The sequence below is a fragment of the Carcharodon carcharias genome, chromosome 8 (genome assembly GCF_017639515.1).
Source record: "Carcharodon carcharias isolate sCarCar2 chromosome 8, sCarCar2.pri, whole genome shotgun sequence".
Classification (NCBI taxonomy): domain Eukaryota; kingdom Metazoa; phylum Chordata; class Chondrichthyes; order Lamniformes; family Lamnidae; genus Carcharodon; species Carcharodon carcharias.
In genome coordinates, this window is record NC_054474.1 from 154961996 (window position 1) to 154983625 (window position 21630).

The 21630-nt window shown below is 39.8% G+C and overlaps 1 protein-coding gene across 3 annotated transcripts in view; it reads left to right on the top strand.

Moving 5' to 3' along the window:
* camsap1b (calmodulin regulated spectrin-associated protein 1b) overlaps positions 1-21630 on the top strand; it is a 98330-nt gene that overhangs the window by 65204 nt on the left and 11496 nt on the right. For 2 of the 3 annotated variants that reach the window (XM_041193131.1, XM_041193133.1), the window contains exons 5-13: positions 2768-2909; positions 4765-4904; positions 5531-5627; positions 5974-6145; positions 6479-6570; positions 8127-8211; positions 10904-13493; positions 18297-18433; positions 20165-20373. In XM_041193131.1, coding sequence (XP_041049065.1) covers positions 2768-2909; positions 4765-4904; positions 5531-5627; positions 5974-6145; positions 6479-6570; positions 8127-8211; positions 10904-13493; positions 18297-18433; positions 20165-20373 — 3664 coding nt within the window. The remainder of the gene's footprint in view (positions 1-2767; positions 2910-4764; positions 4905-5530; positions 5628-5973; positions 6146-6478; positions 6571-8126; positions 8212-10903; positions 13494-18296; positions 18434-20164; positions 20374-21630) is intronic. The other variant, XM_041193132.1, reaches the window with a different exon arrangement.

Consider the following 21630-nt stretch of genomic DNA (forward strand, 5'->3'; position numbering starts at 1 on the left):
GAGGATAGCTGTTAACTGCAGGAGGATATCAATGGACTGGTCAGATGGGTAGAGCAGTGACCAATGGAATTCAACCCAGAAAATTTGAAGTAATGCACTTGGGGAGGGCTAACAAGGCAAAGGATTACACTGTGAATGGTAGGACTCTAGAAAGTACCGAAGATCAGAGGGACTTTGGTGTGCATATCCATAGATTCCTGAAGGTAGCAGGATAGGTAGATAAGATGGTTAAGAAGGCATATGGAAAACTCGCTTTTATTAGTCGTGGCATAGAATACAAGGGCAAGGAGGTTATGCTGGAAATGTATAAAATGCTGGTTAAGCCACAGCTGGAGTACTGCTTGCAGTTTTGGTCACCACGTTATAGGAAGGATGTGATTACGCTGGAGAGGGTGCAGAGAAGATTTACCAGCATGTTGCCTAGGTTGAAGGGTCTGAGCTATGAGGAAAAACTGGATAGGCTGTTTTCCTTGGAGCAGCGAAGATTGAGAGGGGACCTGATAGAGGTGTATAAGATTGAGAGGCATACGGTGGATAGGGAGGCACTTTTTCCATTTTTAGAGGAGTCAATAACCAGGGGGCATAAATTTAAGGTAAGAGGTAGAAGGCTAAGAGGGGAGCTGAGGAGAAATTTTTTCACCCAGAGTGTGGTGGGAGTCTGGAATCCACTGTCTGAAAGGGTGGTTGAGCCAGAAACTGTACATAATATTAAGGAAGTATTTAGATATTCACCTGTGTTGCCATAGCCTCCAGGACCCTGTGTGAACCCTTTGCCCTTCAGCGTCAGAATTTTTTTTACATTCACCTGTCATGGGCCTACTTTTAAAGTCTCATCTGAAAGATGATTCCTCCAGCAATATGGCATTCCATAATGAAGTGTCAGTCTGTACTATGTTCTCAAATCTTGGAGTGAAACTTGAATCCATGTCTTACTGATTCTGAGACAAGACTGCTACCAATTGAACAACACTAATATCTAGTATATTAGTGTAGCAGGAACACCGAGACATTTGACTTACAATTCTTTATATAGTTTTTCAGAATCTTTTGAAAAGGGAAGCATTGAGTGTAGAATGTAGTTTGGAAATTTGATTGCACAGGTCAGCAAGTAATAAATAAGGAATTTAACTTGTACAAAAGAACTTGAAATGCCAGCACCTCTCTCAGCTATACATATTTTTATAGAAAAGACTGCTTATGGCATAGTGAAATCAATTTATTAAAATAGTGAATCAGATTGCCACTAATAAGCTTTACAAATCCTATTGTGATTGTGATCCTAAAGTTCTAAAAATTATGGGTGTATACTTCAAATTCAAAAATATGTATCGTCAATGTTGATATAAATAAACTGGTCTGATGTATTTTGTGGGAAACAGGGTGAGGAATAGATTCTCATTTGATGAGGCTCAGTCCCGCCCTTGCTGATGAAATCATTAGCAAAATAGCATCTGCCAGTGCCACTGGGGTCGAAACTGGTAGTTTCTATTTAAATCTGTAATTGAGTGTTGTATAGTAATATGCTCTTGGGATTATTTTATTGAAGCTTCTTTTTAAACTTATTGGGCTGAATTTTCCGCCTGTCAGGCGGGCGGGCCTGACCCAATCTCCAGCAGGCGGGGAGCTGATTCCCGCAGCAGAAGTGGGCCCCGCTGCAATTTTAAGTGGGCGGGCCAATTAAGGCCCGCCCAGCGTGACGTCCGGCGGGAAGTACTGTGCGCTTCCTGTGCGTGTGGGGAGGATTCCCCAAAAGCGAGAGTGCGCTCTTTTGCACATGCACACGAAAGAGCGCACATCTCCCTGAGGCTAAGTGCTGCCCCAGGGACATCGCTGAAAGGTTTTCAAACTCTAAAAATAGAAAAATAAAAAATTCATTAACATGTCCCCCTCATGTGACAATGTCACACGAGATGTGACATGTTAATAAATTTCACAAAAACTTTAATAAGCTTTTTTAAAACCTACATGAAACCTCATCCCGCTGGTGGATGAGGTTTCATGTTTTTTCAGAAGCCCGCCCAGGCTCCTGGCCTGCCCACCAGCCTTAAGGTTTTAATTATCCTGTCAATGGCTTCAGTTGGCCATTGACAGGTCGGCGGGCGGACAGTTGTGCCCCTGCCTTCCTGAAAATTTAAATGGGGCGGGATGACGTCAGGAGTTTCCCTCAACGTCATACCACGTCATTTTTGCATCGGCAAGCAGGCCCCACCCCCTGCTCGCCGACAGAAAAATTCAGCCCATTGTTTCTCATTGCTGGATAAAGTACTGTTGAATATTTCCACATGGAAAAATTCAGCATGTTGGAGTCAAAACATGTCAATTTTCTGCTTTCCTCATTGCATTCTTCAGGGATCCACTGTGCTGATTAACTCTTGGTTTTCTGAAATTTCACAATTACACAAAAATACGCAAAATCAGATCCAAGTTAGCTTGTAAGAAAGTTGGTCTGTGGACTCCATTTTTTGGAGAGGCCTGTTTTGCACATTTTTGTACGTGATTTGCTCCTATTGTAAATCTCTGAGTACATTCACCGAGAGAACCTCTTGTATGCCTTGAGTATTAATTAATATTAATTAAACAATCTAACGGACGGACACTAGTTCTGAAAAAAGCTTGGGGCTGAGGAAAGGAAATCTTGGGCAGATGATATCAGCTGGCCTTTGCCATAAAAACATTTCTTGCAGAGGGGCTAGAATATGGTGCCATCTATTAATATATAGTGACTAATGCAATCCCTTTTTAAAGTTTATCTTCATTTTTGTGTCAGGTCCGTTATCGACGAGATCACCCCTTGAACAAGCAGTTGCCATTTTTCCCTTTGATGGAGGATTTAATGAGGGATGTGTGTGATGGCTGTTCACTCCTGGCGGTTATTCACTACTACTGCCCGGAACTCATGAAATTAGAAGGTATTTGTGGTTAGGAGTATGCAGTGTACTTAATTTATATATTTTTCTGCTGTTCCACAGTGTAGTTGTACCATTCAATTTCATTCTATCTAAATATATTTCACTAATTGTGTCTTCAGCGTTTATTTACATATGAAAAGCTTAAACCACTGGCTGAAACCATTTCAGTATTCAAGTATTTTGTCACTTAATGCTGCCTTTATTCTTTTATCCTAGTGGATAATAGGATGCATGTTCAGGGCTTGAGGTTTATGCAGAGAGGTGTTTGTGTTCGAACTCACTTGTTATGACTCAGCATTTATTTTGTGTAAAACTACTGATTCCAGTCTGTGTCTGTTTATATAGCATGTTTCATTTCATACTTAATTTAAAAAAACTTATTTTGACTGGTTTTAGCTAGTTTTAGTAGCAGAGTTTAGAGGGTGCAGAGCTAAGCACATGGTGATGTGGCAAGGAGGAAAAGATTGGTGAAAGAAAAGTTAAGCAAATATTTAGTTGGAATACAACTTGCCCTTGATGGCTCGAGGGACAGAAGTCATCAGTTTTACATACTTTGTATTTAGAAATAATCTTAATTACAAGCTACTTAAGTTCTAATTAATGGCCAAAGATAATTTTCTAAAACCAGGATGGGCAACATTTAGGAATCATTCATTGTCACTTACAGCTTGGAAAGTGGCAATAAGTATCTGGGGTACCGGAGGAAAGTAAAATTAAGCATCAAAATTTAGCCGCCAGATATTTATGAAAATCTATTAAAGGTCAGTTTATAAAGTGAGGTTTTTTTTTTGGATGTTGTGTCTAAAAAAGAATGTAAACGTAAATCTATTAATAAGCTGGTAAAGGCCTCCAAAATTTTCATAGAACACATTATGCAGACCTCTTCTACAATATCTTAAACCCCAAGTACTTATAAATATTTCCATCTGATACCTTTGTATAAAAAGATTGTCATGTAAGTGTGTGGTAAAGCTTCAAGTGAAAGAAATGGGGTTAAAATTGTTTCAGGCCACTAAAGCTTTACGTACGAACATATGAATTAGGAGCAGGAGTAGGCCACTCAGCCCTTCAAATCTGCTCTGCCATTCAGTAAGATCATGGCTGTTCTGACTGTAACCTCAAGTCCACATTCCTGCCCACCCCCGATAACCTTAAACCCCCTTGCTTATCAAGAATCTCTCGAAGCAAACAAGTCACTTCATTTATCTTCGATCCCAACTTTTCAATGTGTAAAACTCCTTAAAAATATTCACTTTCTCTTAAATGAGCCAGTTTATACTTTCAGATGACACAGGTGCTGTCAATGCAGAAAATATTTTTATTAGAATGCGACAGAAACAACACTTAAGTAAAAGACCAAATATTGAAAGAAAATAGAATGCAAAACTGCCCTGACAGACAGGCATTTGAAAACTCCATGTGCACAGTAGGACATATTTAAGACTGAGTTTGATTTTTGATCCAACAATGGAGTCGAAGGTTATGAGGCGCAGACAGAAGAGTGGAGTTGAGGCCACAGTCGGATCAGGCAAGATCTTACCGAAAGGCGGAGCAGGCTCAAAGGGCCCAATGACCTACTCCTGCTCCTAATTCTTGTGTTCTTGGAAGTGCAGTGTATCTAGCTTGAAAAGAATGCCTTAGAAGAGCAGTAACTCATTTATTTTCAGCAAGGATCCATTGCCCTTTAATAAAAAATTCTTATGAAAGATTTAAGTTGATAGAATATTGATGACTGTTGCCAACACCACAGTTTAAAAGGAAATTTGTGTATAGAAGTTCACCTGTTCTTCTTTCTTAAAGACAAGATTATTTTAACATTAAGTTGACTGATTTAACTGTTTGTTTTTCTTCGTAGACATTTGTTTGAAGGAAGTGACTTCAATTGCCGACAGCTTGTATAATATTCAGCTACTGATAGATTTTTCACACCATTATCTGAACAGAAGTTTCTATCTCACGCTAGAAGACATGTTGTACAGTCCTTTAGTGCTGAAGGTAAGCTCTAGTTAAGAATTCTCATTTAATTAAAATAATGTGACTGCACTAATACATGCAGAGGTGGTACTTTCAGCAACAGGCACTCCCTTCCCTCCTCAGGAAAGTCTGTATTTTTTCATGTGTGCCCTGGATGAGGGGCCACTGGCAAAACTGCATTCTTATTGTATATCCTTAGTTGTTCTGAGGGGCTAGTGATGGGCTTTCTCTTTGAATCACTGCAGTCTTTATGGCGATAGTCCTCCCATAATGATGTATGGTATTTTTGTCCAAACAACTATACAAGAACGACAGCAGGATATGTCCAAGTCAGAGTTGTGTGTGACATGAAGGTGAACTTGAATGTGGTAGTGTTCCTGCAATGTTGCCACTCTTGTTTTTCTCTGTGGTAGAGGTCACAGTGCTTAGATATGCTCTTGGAATGGGCTTGGCAGTTTGCTGCAGTGCATTCCGTTGCTGCAGTTCATCATTGGTGGAGGGGATGGATATTGAATCCAATGGAAGGCTGTTGCTTCTTCCCTGCTCCTGTAGCCTTAGTGATGTAAGGCAATCTTTTCCCATTAATTTTATTGCATTCCTGTGAAACAAATATGACTATATAGAACATGGCTTTTTTTCTATTTCAGCCTAATGTTATGGTGTTCATTGCTGAGTTATTCTGGTGGTTTGAAGTTGTGAAGCCCGACTTTGTACAACCAAGAGAAGTTCAAGAAATTAAAGATGGTAAGTTTCTCAAAAGCTTTGACTATTCTGCATGCTGGTTTCCCCTCTTCTTGTTTTAAAGAACTTAAATTATACATGATGCTTTTCATTATGGCAACTTAGACTGAGTAACATTTTCTTGAGATCACCTGTCAATTTGTGTGCTTAGTCTTTGGCCAAGCCAAATTTCTTTGTTTTGTTCTGGCTGGAAAATGCATAAAATATTTCAAGCTTAAATGCCTAAGCAACCTACATATTGCCATAATGAGAATCATTCAAAGTGATTGCAACCTTTTGGAATTCGACCTAATTACAAAGGGGAGAAGTTCCCAAGTATATTAATGTTTTATCTGCAATCTTAATTCAGCTAAAACACTCCTACAACAGAAGAGTTCTCGCCCACCTCTTCCGATTTCCAATGCAACAAAGCGAAGCTTTATGGTCAGCCCAGCAAATGGTCCAGCTGATATGTCAACACCTGTTCCACAGAGTAGCCCAGAGATTGGAACCAGGTATTGCCTGCATCCTGAAGAGTTTGTGTAAGTCTGTCTCTGTCTGTGCTTGTCATCATGGCATGTCCTGCTGCAGCTTTGGTTTCCAACCTGTTACGTAAAATCATGTGTGTGGTGGGTAATTTTGTCCATTCTACTTTCCTGTGCTGCTAATCATATGTGGACTTGCATTTACTATTTTGTGATTTGTAACATTTAATTGAAAAACTTGTCAATTGTTATGGTAACTGGAATGAATTGAAGAATTAATGATTTAAACCATGTTTCCATCTTTCGTCAAACCTGTCTATTTATGTTTGAGCTTAAAAAAAAAACTACAAATACTTCTGAAAACTTGATCCTTTTTGTTCTTTTCTTTAGCAAAGGAAGCCCTGCCTTCAGTCCATCTCACCCACTATTGCCTTTAAGACAGAGGCAGTATAAATGTCCCTTATCTAGTGAAGACAGCACAGGTAAGATGGTTGCACAGTATTCAAGCTGGAGAATGTACTGGTGAAAATAAATAGGTGAATTTTAGAAATGCTATCTTTCTTGGAGGTTTGGAGGAGGTGGGAAATAGAAGACAAAGGGAATCTATTAATTGGCAAAGCAAGGCAGCCAAGCTAATTATTTATGGAGTGTCAGCCAGCAATTCTGTAATTGCTTTAATTGTCTACTGTAAATTACCTTTTTGCTTTTACAGGCACTTTGAAATATGCATTTCACAATTTAAAAATAAATTCTAAATGGATTATTAGACTATTTTCATAATAAGATGGAAAATGTTCTTCCAAATGCAAAGTAAATAGTTTCACGTTAGGATATTCATTTGCTTTAGGGTACTAAAATCATTTTTAAGATCGGTGTAAGATATACCATGACCAGTTTTCAAACCTGAGGAATTTTTTTTCGTAGGTGAAGAAGCACAGGTATAGTTGGGATGCCAACCAGACTTAAATTGACATTTTATGTTCGAATTTGATATAAGTACACAGACTATCAATTCTGACTTCATTTTAATTTTATTTCCTCGTCAGTTTTGCTCCCCTCTGCTCCTTCCTTGAATATGTTGATCTTTGCTGGTGCATGGTTCCAGAGGTACCAGTTTCCCTCTACATCGCCCAAGAGGCAATTAGTTGTGTGTGAGCTTTAAAAAGTGAGTGTTATCAAGCTATTCAACCTCACTGCTGAACCCACAATGTCTCCCCATGTGCATTATCAGCAGGTGCTGTTGAATAGCAGTGAGTAGTGTGTGCTCTGCCTGTCTTTTTCCTTTCTCCCTCCACAAAATCCAGGAGCAGTGACCCCAATTCTAAAAGTCCTTCCTCCATCAGAACTGAAACCTGCACAGACCTGGGATCAAACCTTGGACTGTCCACCCCCTCCTGACTACATGGTCCATCTACTCATCAATAAAGTCTTTGCCATCAACAGAGCGTATATCTGAGCGCTTAAATGATCAATTATATCCAAAATAATGCACGATGAATCATAGCTGAGGGTAATAACCTGCAGATAAGAAAAATTGATTCTGTTCACCAAGTTTACATCTTTTAAGTATTCTTTAGCCAAAACCTGCAATAGTCAATTCCCTTTTTATTATAATACACAGCGGAATCAGGCACTTTCACCAATTTAATTGTTTTCTTCATTTCTGTAGTAGTTTCTTTATTTAATCTAATCTAGTTTTGTCTGTATTTTGGTTAAGGACTAAGTAATTTCCTTAGCTCTCATTTCCTGGTCAACTTATCAGGCAAGGAATTTGTTCTTGTTCAATCTGACTGTGAGGTAGCTAAGGAAAGCTTTTCTTCTCAATGCTTCTCCTCAGCCACTTTCCAGCATTGCCTTGAACTCTTACTTTCTCCCCATTTCTCTTCCTCGCACCTTCCCCGCCCCCACTACTGTCCCAATACCTTACTCACATCCCCAACACCTCTAGATTTCAAATTTGATACCATAATCATCACATTATTGTGCCATAATGAGTTTTATGTGCACTGTTAGCAGTCTTTTCATTTTCAATGTTTAGATACTCGGCATCGTTCAAATTCCTTAACCCGAGTTGATGGGCAGCCAAGAGGTGCAGTGTTGGCCTGGCAAGAAAGAAAACCAAGGTAAATACAGGAATACCTTATTTTCACTTGTCTACTTTTAGTTAATGTTTGCCTTGACTGAACATATAGGTAAGTAGTATTTTTGTCATTTAATGTTAGGCTTCGTATAGAATATAAACAAAATATGTGCCAAATGTTTGCAGTTAGAAGCAGTAAGTTAATCTTAAATTTTAAAAAAATGATTAAAACTGTCACCTAGCCATTACTGTATCTTGTATTCTGGCCTTGAGTTAGCCTTTTTCATCTTGGCTCTGAAAAGGTGACATAATCCAGACTGGGGACAGATGCTATTAAGACGTCCCTAGTAGTTCAATAAATTTATGCATGGAGTAGCTGAATGATATCAACCAGATAAGAGCTGACTTAGTTGCAGTCAGGATTGAAGAGGGTAGAAATACTATAATTGGCCTCAGTGCCCATTTGTTGGGAGACTAAAGTCAACATGGGCTTCCACCCCCTGACTGTTGTTCAGCAACTTCTGGTGGAAGTGCAGATGTGCGGACATTAAGAGAGTACAGGATTGAACTCAGCTGTGCTGCCCCTTTGGTTGAGCAGCCTGCCAGTGGTCACTGCCAAAAAGTATTGTGTAGATTAGTGTGAAATGCAAAAATAAAATTAAGATCTGCAGTGCTGCCTTCTCTTCTCTTAATTTTAAAGAAACTGCTCTCAGTGACCAGATTGTATGCCCTACAATAATGGTATATATATGTCTCGCTAAATAAAAATGCCCAAATCTACAGCTATAATTCAAGACAGGCTAAAATTGACACTCCAAGCACTGTAGCATAATGAAGCAATTGTGTGCATGTGATTTTGAAAATTAGTTTGCAATTTATAGGATAAGGATTTAATACATGTATGTCTTGTGATATTGTAATTGCTTTAGGAATGATTTCCACAACGTTAGCATTTTAGGAATTGGGATTTTAATGACATAATTTCTAGTTTAGCTATTAGTTACAAGGGGAGAGGAGGCATTTAGATTCACAAATATTTTTTTTATTTTGAGAAAATATTCTTAACTTGATATTGAATTTTTAAATTGTTGATCACTATACAGTCAGGGGGCTAATACCAATGTACAACTACAACTAATTGCATGGTGTTGGAGCCGTAGAGTATATAGATAAGATTGTTGTGAGACCTGACGTGGCAGATGTCCAGCACACAAGTGGTAAACAAGTCAAATAAATGTTACTCCTAACGGCTCTGCTAGATAAGTTAATTACTGTTGATTAATACTATAGGTGGGCAGTTTTCCCTATTTCTGTAATGCAGGCATTGTCTTTAAGCTAGGTGCCAAAAATAAGTCATGAGGTGCACCAATTTTCAGTTTCTTTCGGCATTTGTCACTTACCAATTCGGTATGTTGTTACAGACCGTTAGCCCATTTCCAAGTGGTACATCTTATAAATCCAGTTTTGTAACACCTTTATTGCTGTGTACTGGCTCCCTCTGCAGCACACAATGAGCAAAACAAGCATGATGCATGGATTTATGAAGATGAAACCTGTTTCCCCAAAGTTTGTTACTTGCAAAGCCAAGGCTGAAAAAAGAGAGCTGTCACTTTGTTAGTTTTGACAACTTGTGTGTTTGTTATCCATATAATGCTGCTGCTCAGAAATTGTGTGTACGTTTCAGTAATGGGTATAACTTTGAGTAAATGAATAAAATTTTAGTAATTAGTCATAGAAGCCTGTTTGTCCAATCTCTCCTCGTAACTAAAACTCTCCAGCCCAGGCACCATCCTGGTAAATCATCTCTGCACTCGCTCTAGTGCAATCACATCATTCCTAAAATGCGCATTCCAGAACTGCACGCAATATTCTTTAGCTGTAGCCTAACCAGCGTTTTATACAGTTTCAGCATAACCTCCCTGTTCTTATATTCTATGTCTCAGCTAATAAAGGCAAGTATCCCATATGCCTTTTTAACCACATTATCCACCTGTCCAGCTACCTTAAAGTATACCAAGGTCCCTCTGCTCCTCTGTACTTCCCAGGGTCCTACCATTCATCGTGTATTCCCGTGCCTTGTTTGTCCTGCCCAAATGCATCACCTTATCCGGATTAAATTCCATTTGCCACTGATCAGCCCATCTGACCAGTCCATCTATGTGCTCCTGTAATCTAAGGCTATCCTCCTCACTATTTACCACCCCACCAATTTTCATGTCATCCGCGAACTTACTGATCAACCCTCCTACATTCAAGTCTAAATCGTTCATATATACCGCAAACAGCAAGGGACCCAACACCAATCCCTGTGGAACTCCACTAGACACAGGCATCCAGTCACAAAAACACCCTTGACCATCATCCTTTACCTATTGCTGAAGTAGTTTCACTTGGCACCTGTCATAGTTGTAATATGGTTAATTTTGCTCTTGCACCTTTATTTAAAACTGTGCAGCATACAACACAGCCCATAGATTGGTTCCTTTTTCAAAGGACTAAGGATGAGAAAAATGATGCTTTGATCTCTGCAGTGGCACCCTTACTCTCCAATTAAAATACATTCATTGCTGCAAGCTCTTATTTGTTTGTAGTTTTTTGTATTTTTCTAATTCATTATTAACATGATAAATCTGCAGAATGTGTTTGACAACATTGCATCAGTAAATGTATTTTCAAACTGCATAAATGTATACTTTCCTCAGGTCTTGTGACTGATGCTCTTGATTTTCTTTCAGACCCCTTTCTCAGCCAACACCATTCGCCCTTCATTATGCAACTGACAGCGATATAGACGCCGGCTCTGGAGATAGCATCAGCCTGGCCAGGTCTATTAGTAAAGACAGTCTCGCATCCAATATAGTCAGTGTAACCCCAAAACATCAATCCCAGTTACTTTCTCCACCTGCAGAAAGCAATGGAAAAAGCTTGTTGAGGAATGTGGACATGGAAGATGAGGATGATGAGGAGCTAATAGCAATAATTAAGTCAGATGGGGAGCTGGTTAACAATTCTGACCTTGAGTTACAGAGTGTTTCATCAAAAGCCACGAGTCAGCTATTGCCATCAAAGTCACCCAAAAGACAGCAGAATGACCATGCATTAGCAAACCAAGCTGGTGGTTTCTTTTTAGAACCTTTAATGCCTGCAGTCTTAAAACCAGCCAAGGAAAATCTCCTCATTGTTAACAAGTATGAAGAATGTGGGGAACGAAAATACAGACCTTCCTCAGCAAAGAGAATGCCAGATGGACATTTGCCTTCAACACGCAAAAAAACAGTAAATGTCAATGCTGAGGCAGATATTAACAGGACTTTCACTCCCATAACTAGCTCTGACTTCCTAGTAGTCTCTGATCCAACCACTGAAAAGTCATTGCGACATCTTGAAGAGCCAGGAGTCTCCTTAAGTCACTTTAGGCCTTTGGCTAGTAGTAGTGTTGAAGCTTCAACTCAGGGGGAGTCTGGGGGCTTTTTCCTTCATACTGGTGATCTCGATGAAGGATTGGATGGTATGTCAATAAACAATGCAACCATTGTAGGCAGCGGTAAAGCACTTGATGCAACATGGACTATGAATATGCAAGATTCCGATTCAGAAGTGCTAGATATGGAAGAGGCTGAACAAGATCTAGTTACCGATGAGGAGGTTCAACAAGTTAGAAGTGGGTATAGTGGTGAAGAGGAATCTAGAAAATTGCATCATGATATGAAGGTAAAGGAACATGAGGACAAGGATGGTGCCAGTGGGCGTTCCAGCCCTTGTTTGAGTACAATCTCTCAGGCTAGCAGCACGTCCATGGCCAGTACCAGTATTAGAATGACCAGCTTTGCTGAACGTAAACTGCAAAGACTCAACAGTGCTGAGGCAAAATCCAGTGCAAGTAGCTCTCAGAAGACCACTCCAGATGGGTCAGAATGTTGCCCCTTACCCATGATGACATGGAGGCAGAAACGAGAACAGAGCCCCAATAGACAGGCGAAAGACAGTGCTCAGATGCTGGCCTCTGAACTTGTTCAGCTTCATATGCAGCTTGAGGAGAAACGCAGGACAATTGAAGCCCAGAAAAAGAAAATGGAAGCACTCTCTGCCAGACAGCGTCTGAAATTGGGCAAAGCTGCTTTCTTACATATCGTTAAAAAAGGGAAGAATGAAGGTATTCCACAGCCACTTAAGCCTGAATATTTCACAAAGGAAGCTGAACATCCAAATAACAAGGAAACTGTTGCTCTTGTATGTCAGTCACCTAAAGCAGATGAAGATTTTGCAAATCAAGAATCCAAAGAGGATTACTTAAAACAGCTGGAAGAAGTAGGAGCAAAAGATTTGTGTGAGAAAATCACAGAAAACGATATTCAAGAGAGCATCGCAGCAGTTAGGCAGCGGTGGTTAAAGGAATCTTCGCAGGCAGCTCACGATGTTGACAAGAACAAGGTGAATTCTAATGGTGGTTTTGAAGATGGAGCGGCAGATGTTGATGTGAATGAATACAACCGGTCTATTGAGAAGCTTAATGAAACTCTGAGCAACCTTCAGTTTGAGATGCACAAGCTTTCACAGCAGCAGGAACTGCTGATGAAGCTCAAGGACCAGGCGCCAACCACACCTCTACCAAATGTTAATCGCAACCTGCAGGACCATAAGGTCAGGCAAGCAGCACAGATTGTGGAACCACTATCGCCCACAGGGAGTAGTCCATCACAAGCTGTGCGTAAGCAGCCACGCAGCACTCCAATGAAAAGTCCCCGTTCAGCAAGGCCAACTGAGTTAAAAGTGTCTCGGGATTCTAAAATGCAAGGCTCTTTCCGAATTATCACGCCGACACACAGTGTAGAAACTCTACCCCATCTGCGACCCTCCCCAAGTAGTAAACTGCTAAAGCCTGAGACTGATGATATTGCTGTTGATGGTAGTGTTAATACAGGAACTTTAGAAGGCAGATCTTCCAAAGGTTCTGCAGAGCATACTTCTGAAAGGACAAAGGATGCTGATGGCCTCAAGCAGGGCGAAGAAAGTAACCAGCGGACATTGGTGCTTTCTACATCCCAAAAAGACAGTTATAATTATTTCTTTGAGCAAATCAACACTGAGGCAGTAGTTAGCACCCCAAAGAAGCCTGAATATCCATCGCTTATCACTTCAGATAGATCAGGGAAAGAGAACATTCCTATTGAGGAACAATCCAAAAACAAGGCAAACCTCATTGAAGTAGATATATCTGAACTGAAAGCACCTGCAGAAGGTGAAGCATCAGAAAGCCAGGGCTTTTCCAGCAGTCAGATGATCAGTGAATCTGATCAGAAGTCTGGATTGGGATTTTTCTTCAAGGTTAGTCATAATTAAACTTGCAATTACTTATAGCAGTTTTGAAAAATTGCCAGAATAACTTGGCTTTTGCCTTTTAGAAAAGTATTTTTAAACATGGTGGTCAAATATTTCTGGCCTGTCTTGGTGCCAGAGTGCTCTGATCTTCATTAGTTCAGGTAGATGTTAAAGGTTCTGTTGCACTTTTCTGAAAAGGTATGGAGTTCTCCCATTTCCCAACCAAGGTTCCTTCTTCAACCAACAATAAAAATAGGTTAATTGGTTCTTTATTACACTGTTATTTGTTGGATTTTGCCATGTATTAAGTGACTGTCATGTTTGCCTACGTAACAACAGATATGCACTTTAATGTAATTTTTTGGGAACTTTCCAAGAGCCGTTATAAGGCACTATGTAAATACAAATCCTTTTATCATATGTGGATTTAATTACATGCGCACAAGAACACTTCTGTACTGCAGACATAGGGCTGAATTTTGCTGTCAGGGCCCGCTCGCCGAGGCGCAAAAAGACGCAGGATGACATCAGGGGAAACCCCCGACGTCATCCCACCCCATTTAAATCTTCAGGATGATTTAAATCTTCAGCTGATTTTGCTGCGGGTCTGCCGACCTGTCAATGACCAATTGAGGCCATTGACAGGATCATTAAAACAATTAAAGGACTGGCCTGTCCAACCTTAAGGTTGGTAGGCAGGCCAGGAGCCCTGGCGGGGAAGAGAAAAAACATGCAACCTCATCCACTGGCGGGATGAGGTCTCATGTAGGGATTTAAAAAGTTGAATAAAGTTTTAATGAAATTTATTAACATGTCCCATCTCGTGTGACATTGTCACATGAGGGGGACATGTTAAGGATTTTTTTTTTCCATTTTTAATGTTTATACAACTATCAGCGATCTCCCTGAGGCAGCACTTAGCCTCAGGGAGATGTGCGCTCTTTCGTGTGCATGCGCTAAAGAGCACACTCTCGCATTTGGGCAGTCACCCCTGATCACACAGGAAGCGCTTCCCGCCACGCGTCACGCTGGGCGGGCTTTAATTGGCCCGCCCACTTAAAATGGTGGCGGGGCCCGCCTCTCCGGTGGGGATCGGCCCATGGAGTTATACAAGTTGGTATTCTTTGTTACATTCAGTGGTATTTGAATTCCTCAGGAATTTGAATGAAATCTTCTGAAGTGACTCCTCTTCTACTGATCACCATCAATGATCTATTTAAAATAACCTTTAGTATTTCTTGTGCTCTTTGGGAAATTCTAAACAAAAATGTACATTTTCCGAACAGGAAGCTGCATTCCGACTGTCAGCCTGAGTTCTGTTTTAAATTGGTTTCATTTTGGAAGCCTGGGAGAGGGTATGTTCTTTGCTAATTGAGGAGGAAAATTACAGCGGCTATCTTGTCACACAATATTGCTGAGCAGCTGACTCTTTTAGTGGAATTTGTGTTGATTTTCCCACCAGAAGAAAATGGTGTTCTCTTGTATTCACAGACTCCATTTGTAGCTGCCCACAATTGAGCTTAATGAAGCTTGGCTTTCTTCTCAATCTCAAATATATACCACTGTAACTAAACTGAGCTCAGATGTTCTGCATTGGTCAGGACTTGATTCCTGGCTAGTACTGAACTTTTGAGTAGGATTTGAGGATTTTGAAATTAGATGGTGCCATCTCAAAAATGTAAAATTTCACGAAAGCATTTAGCACTTGTCAAGAGTACTAGGAGTAGAAAGAAGACTAGAAATAGAAGTGTGCTTTATTTTCTTATTGAGAGCAATGTTTTCATAAATCATATTGATACAGATGTAAAGGTGAGGAATCATTTTACAACAATCCATTCAAATTACTGATGTGATCTTGTCTTTGGGAACCCTGACATGAAGGTCATCGGCCTGTAACGCTTGAAGCTTTTATCTATGAACACTTTTTGATTACAGCAGCTGATAGAATTTATTATTGAGTTGTGCTGGCAGATAAATGTGAGATTTGCCAAATATGTTTGTTAATATGCTATTTGAATCTGTTCTTGTGAATCACTGTGATGTTTAATGGGTTCACCTTTATAATTAGAAATCTACAAATAAGAGGATTATGTATTCTCAATAGTGTTCCATTTAGTCAAATTAATGCTTCACAACTATTATTTTTCTTCTTCCTATCTATTTTGCTTGCCCATTTAGTGTCACAGTCTCAGACACACTATTTTGGATGTGTATAATGCATGGGCAACGCAGTACAAGATGTCCATTTTAGAAATTGGAAAGTTTGTCCTGTTTTTGGAGTAGTTGATTTTTTTGTTGGACTCCACAGTACAGGATAGCTCTAATAGCTGTGAAGACCTGTACCAAGGGGTGTTGCCTAATAGCACACTCTTGGTCTCTTTTGCGAAAATCTGAAGATGCTGATGTTTTAGGTTGCTATCGGACAAGAATGATTACTATTATGACTAGAGACACAATAGAGATACTCATTGGCTTCAAAATGCAACTGAACACAAGCTAAAATGATTAAACTATTGGATCTAGAGTGGAGAGATATGAGAATAGAGCCTTGAGGATGATTGTGCATAAATCTTTGTGAAACTATCCTGCCAGCTTCAAAGCAGTTAACAATGAGATCTGGGTCTTTATCAAGAGAAATTGGGCTGAAATTTTAGGCCTCAGTGGGGGAGGACATGGAGCCAGTGGGCATGGTATTTCCTGTCACCAACCGGCTTCACCCTATCCTGGACCATTTTCTCAGATGTAGGGTGGTGAGTAGTGCGGCAGGGCTACCTGCCCACAAGTGGTGGGTAGTTGATTCATCTAATTAAAGGTTTTTTTTAATTCATTCATGGGATGTGGGCTTTGATGGTTGGGCCACCGTTTTATTGTCTATCCCTAGTTGCCCTTGAGAAGGTGGTGGTCAGCTGCCTTCTTGGAGAATGGCTGGAATTTTCTAGTCAGTCTAGAAGTCCACAGAGATGTTGGGAATGCCAGACCAGGTGGCCAGCACTCACTCCATGCAGGCTTAGAGTCCCTGCCAGGCTTCAGCTGCTGCTGCAGGCTGCCTTGCCCTGTGGAACGAAGCACACCACGCCACCCCCCTCCACCCTTCCCCCCCACCCTCCAGCCCTTCACAGTGGTAGCCGTGCGGCTCAGGGCTTTTTAAATTTAAAAACGCTTGAGAGAGCACGCCTCCATCATAGGGCACACTCCCTCTCACTTACCTTCAAAGGCAGCCTGGTGCTTTTTCACTACTGGAGGGCCCTCCTATTTACCCTCCAGCTTTGAGAGCCAACCTGTCGATCTTAATTGGACAACGAGCCCGCCTGATGACTAATTGTCCAATTCAGGGATGTGACTGTTCTCCACAGTGCAGGCTTCTGACTCCTTTGAGGTCTGACAGCGGGTTCTGAATTGTATGGGGAAAAACCTGCCCATAAAGTACAAAAACCAAATATTTATGCCAAATCTATTTAAACAACAGTTTTGTCCCTGCTGGAGTATTGTGTCCTGTTTTGGGCACAACACTTTAGGAAAAATTTAAAGGTTTTGGAGAGACTACAGAAGATTTTTGCTGGAATGGTTCAGAAAAATTAGTTACAATTGCCTGGATAGATTGGAGAAACTGGTTGTTCTCCCTGGAGAAGAGAAGGCTGAGAGGAAATTTGCCAGATGTGTTTAAACTATGAAGGTTTAAGACCAAGTGAATAAAGAGAAACTGTTTACAGTGGCTGAAGGGTCCATAACCAGCGGATACAGATTTAAGGTCCTGGGCAAAAGAGCTAAAGGTGGCGTGAGGAAAACCTTTCTTTTATGTGATAAGTGGTTACGATTTGGAATGCACTGCCCAATACGGATGGTGAAAACAGGGTCACCAATCGCTTTCAAAAGGTAAAATACTTGAAAAAAAAAGCAAGGATAAGGGAAAGAGCTGGGACATGGGGCTGACTGGATTGCTGTTCGAAAGAGTTGATGCCGACTTCATGGGCTGCAGAGCCACCTGCTGTGTTGTTGGTTAGTGCTTCAACAGTAGTGTAACTCTGTCTGCATGCCTTTCACATTTGAGGGATATTTTCTGATGGTCTGGACCTTTAACCAGTGAGCAAAGTTATTTTTTGAATATAAAAAATGCTGTTTAATTTTGTCTATGTGATGTTGCACTACCAGATTTCAAATCTCCAAATGTAATACGCTGTTCTGTTCCTGCACAAATGCCACCAAGTGATGAGAATTGTGAAACTGTATCTCTTTAACGTACAAGATAACGTACAACACAGTGTAGTAATGCCAAAAATGGGACAATACAATATTTACTGCTAGCCCTAAAATTTTCTGTTGCTTCAGAGCAAAGAGTGGCATTTGAAAGTTTAATTGGTATTTAATAAAAACTTGGAGTCCTTCTGTGTTCAAAGAGCCAAAGATATTTTGAAAGGGGCAAGAAAGTGAGCCATTGCATACTTTTTACCTGACCTGCAGCCGAGAATTTACAAGCATCTTCCAAACTGTAAATTTCCCCCACCAATCAGTAATTAAGCTCTAAATGGTTTGAAGAGGTTTTTTTTTACAGCAATTACATTTTGTGGATTTAAAAGGATGGAGCAATCCCACCTCAGCAGCAGAATAATAGATTGCAGATTACCTGATAAAATGTTTCTGTCATTGCATAACAGCTGTGGGATATCTTCCATTAGAACATAAGAAAAGAAATCTGAAATTGAATGAAAGATCAATTTTTCAACTGTGAGCTGTGATTTTAAAGTTACGACTGGTAGTTTTCTTTTAGTGTATGTTGTCCTCTACCATTTGCTCACTTGTTACTCCCTACAGGATGACCAGAAAGCAGAAGATGAGCTGGCAAAGAAGCGTGCTGCATTCCTCCTTAAACAACAGCGCAAAGCAGAGGAAGCTCGCTTACGAAGACAGCAGCTAGATGCTGAGATAGAACAGAAGCGTGATGAAGCAAGGTGAGGGATTAGTGAGCGTTTAAATAGAACTAGAGAACATGTGTAGTGTCAGATATGGCCCGGTGGTTCAGTGCTATGAACTGGAAGCAAAAGTTATTCAAACCTACTGATTACAGTGAAGCTTGTAATTAAGTTGCAAAGTAAGATGGGCATTGAAGAAAAGGTGATATATGTTGAAATGGGACACTTCAAATTAACCATTAAAAGGATGCAGATGGCTTAATCTTATAAATTATATTGCTACAATGGGAACATTTTCTGTTCCAATAAACGTACTGCTTACAGTAAAAATTTAAATACCGGTCTGACTCTTGTTTGCAAAAGTATCTTTGTTCAAACTTTCTCTAGTCAGCATCAGTTGAATAGTACTGCTTCAAAGTAATTGGTTGTTCTGCTTCCATGTGTAATATTTGCTGTAATTTTTTTTTTGAACTTCCTCCTGCTTTTTGATTTAATATTTCCCCTTCCCATTTCTGTTTAGCTTCCTTCTAAAGTATGCCGTATCTCTGGCCGGGTGTGATCAGATGACTTGCCTGTGTCAGTGCTACTCTGAGCAGCCTTCGAGGGGATGCCTCAATACCTGAGTTAACTTCCCCTTTGCCCCTAAATGTCTCCTTCATTTCCCCTGGATCCCAGTCCACCATTAGGAGGCAAGAATGTTGTAAGGGGCTAAAATCATATGGATGTATAAGCAGTTAGAAGCATGATATATATTTTTTAAAGTACAAGTGAAATTCAATGTAGTTTCTTCTACTGGTTTGCTGTAAAATTTTAAGTTTAGTTAGGTAGGTCTCTCTGTTCCTTCTTTTTACTCTGAGTGTGCTAGTAAGAACCTCGGGGCAGACATACATAGAACTCCCTGAATATAATAGCGTGAATTGGGAGTGTTTCTCACAACCTATTCCTGTTACTGGAGTGGAACTTTGTTTGCCACATCTAGGAGTATTTATTAAAATAAGGGGTCACTGATGGATATAGATAATCTGGCTATATAACACAGAAGTTGCATGACAAATTGTTTGTGTGCGCATCCCTTTTTAAGTTGAGCATTGTCTCTTTTTGCTTTTTATTATCTTTAGTTGTGTCTGATTTCGTTAGTGTTTGTTTTAATTAAAACATTGTTTACAATATGTAGTGCAAAATAATTCCAAATCCCCTTACACTTTGCACTATTTGTGCCTTCATTTAGTCTTGCTGTTTTCATAGCTTAGCACGTTGTTGACCTTGCCATCTGGATCTGAATTATTGCAGAGTAATAATCTGGTTAATCATATTACACTTTTAACATGGTCTCTGAATTGATTATTACTGAATTCACTCAAAATTGTATATTGAAAAGGTTTTGCTTTGAGCTTCATTTATACATTATTCTTTAGTGTCAGCCCCCTAACCCTTCAGCTATTTTTATGATCAAATAATTTACTTATCCTGTGACATAAAGCGTAGTGATGAGATAAATTAGAAAGCTCTGTGTAGAACTTTTTGTTCTGCTACTCTGACATGATGAAATTTAACAGTGTAATTCGGCTACATCATGTCTTGTAAATATAGTAAATCACTTAAAAATCTGGGTTAAATGTTTTCTTTCCTCTTATACATCAGTACAACTGCAAAAAAATCTTTTTTCAAAGTGTATTATGGTCTTCTGTTCAAGATCTTCACAAATTTATATTTGAGACAAACTCTCCACAAAGTGCTCTTCTTAAGAATATTCGGTCTTTTTTTTAAAAGGCGCAAAGCTGAAGAGGACAGGATTCGTAAAGAGGAGGAGAAGGCGAGAAGAGAGTTGATCAAACAGGAATATCTAAGGCGTAAGCAGCAGCAAATACTGGAGGAGCAAGGACTTGGTAAACCCAAACCTAAAGTTAAGAAGCAACGCCCAAAATCAGTGCATCGGGAAGAATCCTGTAGTGAACCACCATCTCAATATCCTTCTACCCGTAAGTCACAATGAAAGAGCAAATTGAGTGTTGAGTGTATCGTCATTTAAGAGGGTATAATTATTCTATGCTTTTGCATCAATGGTTTAATTACACATTGATGTAAAAATAGCAGTGTAGCTCAGCTATTTAGTCTTATTCTAACTCCCAATTGTATTGCTGCTGAGTATTAGGAGGCTTCAGCCAGGCTACGTTCTCAGTGCATTTTGAGCTTTCACAGATCCCTTATAATAACCCATTGCAAAGCTGAGTTTTAAAAGTGTCTGTTGGACTGCTTGCAGTGGTCTTAAATCTAAAGTTTAATGCTTTTAATATTAGGTTGAAATGATGTGCATCCATTTTTCTTTTAACATTATGAAATTTAAAATGATGGCTGAAATTCTTTTTGGTGTGCATAAAAAAGAACTGCAGTGGCAAATTTGTCATCTGATGCATAATTATAGGAAGGCACTGGAATGGAGTTTTGTCAGAAGGAGTGGAATTTGGAGGGTGGGAAAACTTGTGCAGATTAAACAACTATTTTAAATGCCATAACGACTTGAAATATGTGTTCATCCATTCTATTAAGAAAGTAGCTTTCTTAGCTTCTAACTTCCTGCATAAAAGTACAGCAGAACCAAGCTGGGGGCACACTTTCCAGAAAAGGAAATAATTCAAATCCTAATGTATCTTAATAAGAATTTCAGTATTATACTTATCCCATCTGTTTTTTATAAACATGTAAATTATTTTCCTTGAAAACTGTAAATGGGTCTGTTAGAATGGAAAATTAGCCCTAACTTGAGCTTTTATTTCTTTATTAAAAGATTGATTCTTGAATAGGAAGATGAAAGCTAATATTTTAGTCAGAGTTTCCTTTTCACTCTCTTTTACACCTTACACATCTTAAACTTGGATTTGGGGGGTACTCCAAAGATGTGCTGAGGAATCCTTCTGGGAAGTTCCCAGGTAAAAATTTGCATGGCAATTGCCCAGAACTGCTAACCCACTCTGGACAATTACACTGCACTGGTAACCATCCAAAAATGCGGTTTAAATCTCAAACTTCGGATTGTTCCACAAGGGTTATACCAATTGTTACCTAGAAAAAGTTAGAAGAATTAAAACCTCTTCTAACTTGTGATTAACTATTGGAAAGACCCAGACTGATCGTTCCCACGCCGCCCCCCCACCCACGGCATTCTCCTACCCCTTACTAATTCCCACCACCCCCCCCCCCCAAAAAAAATTGAGATTGACCTCCTGACTCTTACCCCA